The sequence below is a fragment of the Camelina sativa genome, chromosome 13 (genome assembly GCF_030686135.1).
Source record: "Camelina sativa cultivar CO46 ecotype springtype chromosome 13, ASM3068613v1".
Classification (NCBI taxonomy): domain Eukaryota; kingdom Viridiplantae; phylum Streptophyta; class Magnoliopsida; order Brassicales; family Brassicaceae; genus Camelina; species Camelina sativa.
This window is the reverse complement of record NC_141892.1, coordinates 24,249,493-24,260,101: the sequence shown is the minus strand read 5'-3', so window position 1 is coordinate 24,260,101 and position 10,609 is coordinate 24,249,493. Positions and strand designations below refer to the sequence as shown.

Genomic DNA, 10,609 nt, shown 5'->3' with positions numbered 1-10,609 from the left:
TAGTAAGAAATATAATTACAATAAATTTTTTTTTGATAAAAGTGATATTAGTTAGCCACCAATTAATAAATGTGTGAGTTTGATGTATTCAATGTATTAAATACATACAGAATATTTAGCTGTTCATCTCTGTCTCTCTCTATCCCATCAAATTTTCTCCAGAAAAAAAGTGAAGACCAATCTTTTGGACTTATTAGCTTTTTTCTACGTAAGATTTTGAATACATTATTATGAAATATGCGTGATGCATGCTTCCAAATTTCAATTGACATTTTAGATTTTGAGTTATAAATCTTCTTATTAATCAGCTGGCTAGCTAGTCATTTGAAGTGACAAAAAAATTGATTTGTACATTTTGCATGGAGTACGAACATGCACGAATTATCATGAGACTCGTCTTCTCTTTCGATTATTCGCACTTTACAACTACGAAATTAGATTTGTAAAGGACTCTATATTTCTCCTAATGATTTGCATTTATGATGAAGAGTAGCTAAAACTCTAGAACAAACTAATTAAAGTTAATGAATTACAATAAGGATTTAAAGTTTGGAGTCTTTATTATTGGCGGACATGGCCCTGTGCATAATTTCAGGCAAAGAAAAATCCACTCGAATATATTCCAACAAACAAAAGCATCCAAGTAACGAAAATACACAGGGACAAATAGTTAATCTGTCGACAAATCTTCTAATTAATAATCAGGACGGTGGATACATAATTGTGATTAATAATTAGCAAGGAATGAAATAATGATCGAAATCACTCTCGTATTTATGTTATTATACTAAAACTTAATTTATATAAGTACATTATACATGAATGTCTCGTTCCTTGCAACTCAAGAATATGTCGATCGAGTTTAACGACAAATGAGAACTTCACAAAATGCGACATTGTGTGTGAATGAACAAATATATTAATTTATAAGAAAAAGGAGAATAAAATTATATTATACTTAAACAAATGAAAAAGAATAAAAGGAATAATTAACAAATTAGATTAGAAGATAGCTAGTGATGCCTATATTAGGGTAGTAACCTGTCACACAACTAGAGGCTTTGCTTGCGCATGAATTTGCCACAAAGAGTAGCCTACGTGTTACTACATATATAGTTGACCATATCTTATTTGTTGATACTGTTTTGAGGCGGCTTTTTATAAATTAAATATATATACATTACAATCACAAACATATCTGTCGATCACAAACTCACTGTTGATAAATCACTTGGAGCTCGATTGGCTTAAACGTGTGCAATTACAAAAACTTTGCGAAAACAGATGGTTTGCGCACATTTAGTTCGAATTGTAAAAAATAAACATACGTGACTTCGTGTATTTGACATCAAATATGTAGTAAGTTTTCACTCTCTATATCAACTATACATTGATCTTTTCTCAAACGATTCACTATACTTAATATTTATAACGAAGTTATAACTCGTATGATCAGTATTTGTTGTAATGAAGCCAGATGGGAAAAGAAAATAGAGTTAGGCAGTAATAGTATGTAGCCACATATTAAGTATAGTATAGATATGCCGTATGCGATATACTGACCTAATTTTTCTTAATATAAGATAATATATATGATTGATTAGTATATATGAATCGAGTCACGTAGAGATTATCGTCGCGTTCCAGATTTGTATTACGTCAGAAAAGAGCCCATTGAATCCTAAATAGTTGAAAGATGAAGACAACGACCAAGAGTCCACAAACACATACATACTACGTCTATAATAAACATAACATTTATTTATGTATAGAAAACTATAATATATATGCGACACGATATCGGAATAGTTGTGGAGTTGATGTGCCAGATCAATTACATCCACGTTATTGTTAATATTATTAATTAGTAAAAGTATTTAGTTAGTATCTATTATAATATACATTTGAATTATATAAAACGTAGTGGTTTCTATTCTTGGAGGTTCGTTACGTCCCATTATAGAGGTGATGCTCATGCTACAATGATATCGCTTATTCTAGAGGTTCCATTTCCTTGTCCCTTGAGTTCAGCCACTTGAGGTTAGAATATGCTCGACTAAAAGGTAATTTATGCATTAATGACGATGGATGCATTCGCCATAGTTTTATCAATATAACGATAAAGAATTTAGCGGAGAGACATGTGAACATGAACATACTAAGAACATGTTTTCGTTATGATATGGGAATCTATACTGTTTCATCCCTGTTGGGAATCTATAAGAACATGTTCTTTCTACGATTATAAATGTACATTCTAGTAGTTTTCTTATATATAATCCACTGTATCCCTATAAATAGTTTGTAACTTGGTCATTATTATTCAAGAAATGAATATCTCTCCTTCTCCTCTATTCTAACCTAGCTGCTCTCTCTTTCTCTCTTTAATTCTCTCTTGATCATTCTATCCCATTCTCTATTCTTCTCATACTCTTTTGTAATTCTTACATGGTATCAGAACATTAACGCTCATATTCTACAAAATCTCAGTTTGTTTTTATTCCGCAACCAGATTCAGATCTAAGATTTCATCATAGATCTCAGCAAAACCCTAATCATCCCTGTTACACTCAAAGGTGGGAACTACTTACTATGGGCAAGAACCACAAAGACAGCACTGTGCGGTCGCGGGCTCTGGAAGCACATTGAGAGCAATGAAGCTGTGAAGGAGACGACGAGCAAACAAGAAGGAAAGGAGATCGTTGTGTGTGACAACAACAAGTGGTTCCAAGAGAACCAAAGTGTTTTAGCCTTCATCCAAAATTCCTTGGATGCTCCGATTCTTGAGTCTTACTCATATTGTGAGACAGCTAAGGATCTTTGGGATACCCTACAGAATGTGTTTGGTAATGTCTCCAATCTGAGTCGTGTGTTTGAGGTAAAGAAACCAATTAACAATCTCAACCAAGAAGACATGGAGTTTACAAAACACTTTGGGAAGTTCAGATCTCTTTGGGCAGAGTTGGAAATGTTAAGGCCTAACTCGGTGGATCCAGTGGTTCTAAATGAACGTCGTGAACAAGACAAGGTGTTTGGCTTGCTCTTGACGTTGAATCCGTCATACAATGATCTCATCAAACATATTCTTTGTTCGGACAAGCTTCCAAGTCTTGATTATGTGTGCAATCAAATTCAAAAGGAGCATGGTTCCATTGGTTTGTTTGGAGCAAAAGGTGATCTTATCACAGCCAACAAAGGAGAGGTAGCTGTTGCAAACAAGGGCTACTATAGAAATGATGGAAATAACCGGCTCATATGTGATCATTGCAAGAAGCCTAGACATCTTAAGGAGAAATGTTGGACTCTTCATCCACATCTTCGCCCCAGAGGAACTAATCCAAGAGCGAATCAAGCGAGTGGATATGGTGAAACACAAGCTCTGATGGTTCCTCAAATCACTGAAGGAAATGGATCAGCGTTAGCAGCCTCCTCGGAGTTGGTGAGAAAATCTGACCTCGATGCACTCATCAAGGCTCTAAAAGAGTCTTCTGGTAACGCCTATCTTACTCTCAAAGCTATGAAACCTCTTATTGTTGATTTTGGAGCTTCTCACCATATGATTAGTGATTCTAAGCTAATTAGAGATATAAACCCGGCTTTAGGAAATGTGATCATAGCCAATGGAGATAAAGTACCTATTGAAGGAATAGGAAACTTAAACTTGTTTGAGAAAAAATCTAAAGCTTTTTATATGCCTAGCTTCACCTCTAATTTGTTATCAGTTAAAAGGGCGACTAGTGATCTTAATTGTTATGCAATATTTGGCCCTAATGATGTTTATTTTCAGGATATAAAAAACTAGTAGAGTGTTTGGCAAAGGAACCACTAAAGATGATCTTTATGTGCTTGAGGATTCAAACCTATCTACTTCCCTTTCGTCATGTTTTAAATCAATAATTGTTAAGGCTAATAGTTCAGTGTTGCATGCTAGACTTGGTAATCCCCATTTTCGTGCTTTCGAACTTTTGTTGCCTAGTATTTCGTTTAAGAATAATGATTGTGAAGCTTGCATCCTTGGTAAACATTGTAAAACTGTTTTTCCTAAGTCCTCAACCATATATGAGCATTATTTTGACTTAATTCATTATGATGTTTGGACTTCACCTTGCTTATCTCGTGAAAATCAAAAATATTTTGTTACTTTTATTGATGAAAAATCAAAATATACTTGGCTAACCTTGCTTCCTTCTAAGGATAGAGTTCTTGATGCTTTTACAAACTTTCAAAACTATGTGACTAACCATTATAATGCCAAGATTAAAATTTTGAGATCAGATAATGGTGGGGAGTATACAAGTCATGCATTCAAACAACATTTGTTTAAACATGGGATTGTTCACCAAACAAGTTGTCCTTATACACCCCAACAAAATGGCGTAGCTGAAAGGAAGAATAGACATCTTATGGAGGTTGCTCGATCTATGATGTTCCACACAAATGTACCAAAGAAGTTCTGGGGAGATGTTGTTGTAACAGCAGGCTACTTGATCAATCGAACTCCAACAAAAATACTAAGTGATATCTCTTCATTTGAAGTACTTAACAAGATTAAACCGTCTATCAATCACTTACGTATATTTGGATGTGTGTGTTATGTCTTAAAACCAAGTGAGCAGCGTGACAAGCTTGACGCTAAGAGTGTCAAGAGCATGTTTATTGGCTACTCAACTACTCAAAATGATATAAGTGTTATGAACCTGAAGCTAGGAGGGTTCTGGTCTCTAGGGATGTCAAGTTCTTAGAACCTAAGGGATTCTATGATACAAGTAATTGGGAGGACTTGAAAGATCTTCCCTACTCTTCATCAGATAGAGCAGACAATCTCCGCATTCTTCTTGATAGGCTTGGAGTTGCGAATAATCAACATCAACCTTGTTCTTCTCTGGGATGAAACTGATAGTCATCATAGTCAAGAAGCAGATGATTATGATAAATTTGAAGATGAACTGAACAATCTAGGTGAAGAATGTGTATCCGAGGAGGATGATCTTGCTTCCGCGGGAGAAGAACCTAAATTAGAGGAAGAAGATCATGTGGAAGAACATCCGACTCAGGTTGAGGCTACAGAGGTTGAGGCTACAGAGGTTGAGGCTACATAGGATGAGGCTATTGAAGTTATTCCCTTCCGACGAAGTGAAAGACTCAAGTCTGCTCCTAAGAACTGGAAAAATCCTCGCATCTTCTACAATAGTCAGGAGGTTGCTCACCCTATACAAGCTGTATGCACTTTGGCACATTTTCCTGTTGAGCATCAAGTGCTTCTCACTCAAATTGATCAGCATTGGATTCCACAAAGTTATGAGGAAGCTAAAGAACATAAAGTTTGGCGTGATGCGGTCGGAGATGAGACTAATGCAATGGTGAAAAATCACACATGGGACGAAGCTGATCTACCAAAAGGGAAGAAAGCTGTGACATCTCGATGGATATTCACTATAAAGTATAAGAGTAATGGGGAGATAGAACGATATAAAGCCAGACTTGTAGCAAGAGGGTTCACTCAAACTTATGGAGAAGACTATTGTGATACATTCGCTCCAGTGGCCAAACTTCACACGATAAGAGTAGTGCTCTCATTAGCTACTAATTTATCTTGGGAATTGTGGCAGATGGATGTGAAGAACGCATTCTTACAAGGAGAACTAGAAGATGAAGTTTATATGAGACCACCACCAGGACTTGAAGACACTATTGGTCCCGGAAAGGTGTTTAAATTAAAGAAAGCAATATATGGGTTGAAACAATCACCAAGAGCTTGGTATCATAAACTCAGTTCAACACTGATGGAAAAAGGATTTAGAAGATCAGAAGCTGATCACACTCTTTTCACTTACCCAAGCCAAAAAGGTATTATAGTCATTCTTATATATGTTGATGATATTATCATCTCCGGGAATGACAAGGTAGGTATTCAAGATACCAAACTCTATCTTAAATCAGTTTTTGATATCAAATATCTTGGAGAACTAAAGTACTTTCTTTGGATAGAAGTTTGCCGTTCTGAAGAAGGACTCTTCTTGTCGTAAAGAAAGTACACGATCTTTTGAATGAGGCAAGTAAACTTGGATCAAAATCAGTTGAAACTCCACTTAAAGAAGACTACAAGTCTGGTCGTAAGGGGGAGCTGAATGATGCTCCTTTCGAAGATGTAAAACAGTATCGACGGTTGGTAGGTAAGCTTATTTATCTCACCATAACACGACCTGATATATGCTTTGCTGTGAACCAGGTGAGTCAACATATGCAGAAGCCAACATTACATCATTGGAAAATGGTGAGCCGAATACTCAAGTATCTCAAAGGATCACCAGGACAAGGCATATGGATGGGATGTAATAGAAATGCAGAGCTGGTAGGATACTGTGATGCAGATTATGCTGGGGATCATGAAGATAGACGCTCAACATCTGGTTATTGCACGTTTGTTGGAGGAAATCTTGTCACTTGGAAGAGTAAGAAACAAAAGGTGGTATCTCTCTCAAGTGCAGAGTCTGAATACATGGCAATGAGGAAGCTCACAACCGAACTCATGTGGCTCAAAGCTCTCTTGAAGGATCTAGGCATCGAGACTCCAAAGCCGATCACAATGCACTGTGACAATGAAGTCGCTATTCACATTGCATCAAACTCAGTATTTCATGAAAGGACGAAACACATAGAAGTGGACTGCCACAAAGTTAGAGAACAAGTTCAGTTAAGAGTTATCTTGCCATGTCACACCAAGAGTTCTGAACAACTGGCGGACATTTTCACCAAAGCAGCGAGTCCCAAGGTTTGCGAGTATATACACTCCAAACTTGGACTTATGGACCTAACCAGGCCACCGATGAAGACCCTAAGCTATTGATTCCATACTCTTTTTCCCTTAGTATGTTTTTGTCCCAAATGGGTTTTACATACTAAGGTTTTTAATGAGGTGGGTGTTCATAGTTTTAAGCCTAACTTCTGTTCCAAATGGTTAAGCTTGAGGGGGAGTGTGAACATGAACACACTAAGAACATGTTCTCCTTATAATAGAAGAACGTGTTCTTCTTAGGATATAAGAACCCGTTCTTCCTACGATTATAAATGTACATTCTAGTAGTTTCCTTATATAGAATCCACTGTATCCTTATAAATAGTTTGTAACTAGGTCATTATTATTCAAGTAATGAGAATCTCTCCTTCTCCTCTATTTTAACCTAGCCGCTCTCTCTTTCATTTTCTCTTGATCATTCTATCTCATTCTCTATTCTTCTCATACTCTTTTGTAATTCTTACAAGACAAAGACATTCCTTCGTCGAGATATATATTACTAATAAAGTTGAAGATCTGAATTGTGAAATTTTGATTTTTCTTTTTCTTTTCCTCCTAAACTAGACAAGGGATATAGCAGATTCTAAATGTAAATATGAGAACACAACAAGAATCCTTCAACTATATTCTAATCGGACAAGAACTTGCTGATTTTGATTTTTGTTTTTCAGTGCTATTGGGAGAGAAAGAGAGATAAGAGAAGAGGCGTTTCAAAATGAAACCAAACTTTTGGATAAACGAAAACCAACTAGATAGGTATACAGTACTTTCAATAATACAAAATATAAACATACATACTCCGAAGTAGAACAAGAATGGAGATCATCTCAAGAATCTGATTATGAATCATATGAATCAAAGAGCTGGTGAAGCAGAAGATGTCATCTCAAGAAGCTGATTATGTAAACGCCCGTTGCTAACTAGAACACCACCCGCGGGGAAAATGACCCTTCTTTCAGATTGATCTTCCTCCAAATTGATTTCATCTCCTTCCCAATCTGTTACCTGAGAGGAGATAGAGACACAGATATCTCAACAAACTTTAAAAAGAGACCATGATCATTAGACTGAAACAAAGTTGCTTCTTCTTTAGGGCTTTGTTAGATTCCTAAGCAAGCTTTTTTTGTTATTTGTCGATTTTTAAGACCTCTTATTGATGAAATAATGATATGGTAACAAGAATGGCTTTGAGACACAGTGTATAAAGATTTCACCAACCTTTCCTCCGGCTTCATGAACACATATCATCCCAACAGCATGATCCCAAGACTACATGTTTTCAAGACAATCTCTTAAGAGAAAGAGAGATACATAATACTCGATACAATAACATAAGAAAAAGATTTTGCTGCGCGTAGATCCAGATCAAACAATCGAATACCTTTATTGTTCCCTGAGTTTTGGTTCGGAGAAGGAAAACCGATGCTCTGCCTGAAGCTACCACCATATACTTGCACAAACTGTACACACAGATATGGAAAGTGAACTGTGTGGGAAATGTTATAATTTGCATACAAGCAAGATTATAAAGTGATAGTTTCAGCTCTAAAGAGGTAAAGATTGTTCATTACTACTTTTGGTTAAAGAACTTCAATGTGTTTTCATAGATAGAAAGTTAGCAAATACCTTCCACAACATGTGGGCACCAAAATGATATCTTCATGCTGTAAGTCATCTGAAGCTATTTTTGCAGCGAAGGAACCGGAGAGAGGAAGTGATTCCCAGGTTTGGCTTTCTTGTATACAAAACCTTGCTTTGTTCACTAAATCACAGGCATCAACAAAACACCTTGTCCAATCACCGCTTACTTTGCCAGAGATATTTTGTAAACCCTTAGTCCACGTTCCACAGCCAATATGCGAGATCATTAAAGTTCCGGTGGACTGATCTGATAAATCTCCTGGCCAGTTTGGACAGCCCATAACTCCCAGCACAATTTCATCATCTACAACAAGGGCTAGTCCTACCTGAGATTTATGCATATAGTAGTGCTTTTGTAAAAAGAAAGTAAGTAGAGCTAAGCAAGAAGGTTTTTGAGGATATATCAAATTATCAATCCCAAAAGATAGTTTCTGTAACTCTCACACGAAACTTTTTTAAGACTCTGAAAGGAAATGAAAAGCACAGAGGTATGTCATATGAGAGATACCACATATAAAGCTTCATCTCCTTTAAGAAACCCCCTTGTGCCATCAATTGGATCCAAAACCTGCAAAAAAATCAATGGAAGTGAGTTCCAGACAGTATGGAAAATTATCATATCATCTAGGCACAAAAGATATGTGCATCATTTTCCATTTTAGTGCCCATTCTTCGACTTCGGGAAGACACATAAATCGAGTATTACCCATTTCTTATTTCAAGTCTGACATTCCAAGAATCTACAAACTTAAATATGACAATTAACTGTGGATGGTATATATTTAATCTATTGTGAGATTACCAGGGTGCAACGTTGACAAAAAAAAAAAAAGGTAACGGCGGAAGATGATATGGTCTTATCTTTTGGAAGATGATATGTAAGACCACAACATACGAAACTTAGAGAAACCTTTAAACTATGCTATATGTGATAACATACCCAATAAGTAGCTGGTTTGTTGCAAAACGCATAGGCATCTTTTCCACCTCTGTCAATTGCTTCTAGTACATCAGCATCAGACAACTCACTCTCTCCAATGCTTGTTTTTGATTTGACTTCACTTACCACAGAGCTTACGAGGTTATTAGCACGCACGAAATGAGAGTCTTCCTCAGCCACCAAAGGTATTGAAGGAAACAGTTTCGATAGCTCTGCCAATCACAAAATAACCAAAGATAAGACTCAAATTTGGAATCACTACAACATCAATCACTTTAAACCATTGATTCGACACAATCAAGAAAAGCCTAAACTAGTGGGACTCATTGAATCTCACCTAAGCTGACTAAAGCTTGCACTCCAAAATCAGCAATTGTAACTGGAGTTTGATCATTCTTCTCAACAATCTTCTCTTTCGAAGAAAAAAGCGATCTTTTGACCTAACCGATTGTCAAAAAACCAAGCTTTAATAGACGACACCAATCTGAGAATTGAGATACAACGGAAGTGGGAAGTTAGCTTACATCAATACAGAGACGACAAGCTCTATCAACGGCATCAATGGCAACCTCAAGCTCTTTATTATACTTAGCTTGATGCTTCGGAAACGGAAGATTAGCTCTGCAGAGACACAAATTCGACAACGATTTGGGAGATTAGAAATGTGTTACAGAGATGGTGAAGTAATCGATTTTGAGGTAGAAAGAAGAGACCTTACGATGAAGTATCGTCTGCGGAGAGGTGTAGGGGGAGGATTGAATACCGGTGAGAATTTAGCGGCGGAGAATCGAACTCCGGTGTCGAGTATGTGCATCGCGGCTGGTATCTACGGCGGAAGGTGAACCGGTGAAATTAAACCGGTTTCGGTTAATAAATGAACGTTCCAGCTCCTAAAACCTTTTTTCAGTTTAGAGGTAAAAAATATACAATTAAAATTTTGACCTGGGCAATGTCACTGTACTGTATATTGGACAGTTTCTTAATGGGCTTTATATGATTGGGTAACTGGAACTTCGTTTTCTGTATTGGGCTTTCACGACTGCGATGAGAGAGACTACTCCCGCCTTCTTCTGATCTCCATCAATAATAGCCTCTTCGTCTCCATAGTTTAATAACACTATCGATGAGAATCCGCTCGTTGCGTGGGGTTGTATACTAATCAGGCTTGACTTAAATTTTATATAGACTCGATAGTATATCATTAATTAAAAAAAACATACATATATGTTGTA

General features: G+C 36.6%; 2 protein-coding genes across 2 annotated transcripts; one reads left to right on the top strand and one right to left on the bottom strand.

Annotated features, from left to right (window-relative positions):
• Positions 1–573: 573 nt before the first annotated feature.
• LOC147929922 (uncharacterized) lies at positions 574–6,847 on the top strand. Its single transcript, XM_087480789.1, has 5 exons — positions 574–595; positions 2,526–3,631; positions 4,809–5,084; positions 5,196–5,440; positions 6,007–6,847. The coding sequence occupies exons 1-5, from the start codon at positions 574–576 to the stop codon at positions 6,845–6,847; spliced, it is 2,490 nt and encodes an 829-aa protein (XP_087336915.1).
• A 657-nt stretch (positions 6,848–7,504) lies between these two features.
• LOC104737373 (putative 3'(2'),5'-bisphosphate nucleotidase, mitochondrial) lies at positions 7,505–10,336 on the bottom strand. Its single transcript, XM_010457540.3, has 9 exons — positions 10,091–10,336; positions 9,902–9,998; positions 9,715–9,817; positions 9,378–9,589; positions 8,946–9,005; positions 8,423–8,763; positions 8,178–8,256; positions 8,015–8,065; positions 7,505–7,801 (listed from the first exon to the last, which is right to left on the bottom strand). Exons 1-9 carry the CDS (start codon positions 10,189–10,191, stop codon positions 7,652–7,654), a joined length of 1,194 nt encoding a protein of 397 aa, XP_010455842.1. The 5' UTR covers positions 10,192–10,336; the 3' UTR covers positions 7,505–7,651.
• Between the last annotated feature and the right edge of the window lie 273 nt (positions 10,337–10,609).

Coding starts and splice junctions, on each gene's coding strand:
- LOC147929922 (XM_087480789.1), top strand. CDS start 574: ATGGCCCTGTGCATAATTTCAG. Junction 596..2,525: donor GGCCCTGTGCATAATTTCAG/GCAAAGAAAAAT, acceptor TTCAGATCTAAG/ATTTCATCATAGATCTCAGC. Junction 3,632..4,808: donor TCATAGCCAATGGAGATAAA/GTACCTATTGAA, acceptor ACTCTTCATCAG/ATAGAGCAGACAATCTCCGC.
- LOC104737373 (XM_010457540.3), bottom strand. CDS start 10,191: ATGCACATACTCGACACCGGAGTTCGATTCTCCGCCGCTAAATTCTCA. Junction 8,764..8,945: donor GAGATGAAGCTTTATATGTG/GTATCTCTCATA, acceptor CATAAATCTCAG/GTAGGACTAGCCCTTGTTGT. Junction 7,802..8,014: donor TTCATGAAGCCGGAGGAAAG/GTTGGTGAAATC, acceptor ATCTCCTCTCAG/GTAACAGATTGGGAAGGAGA.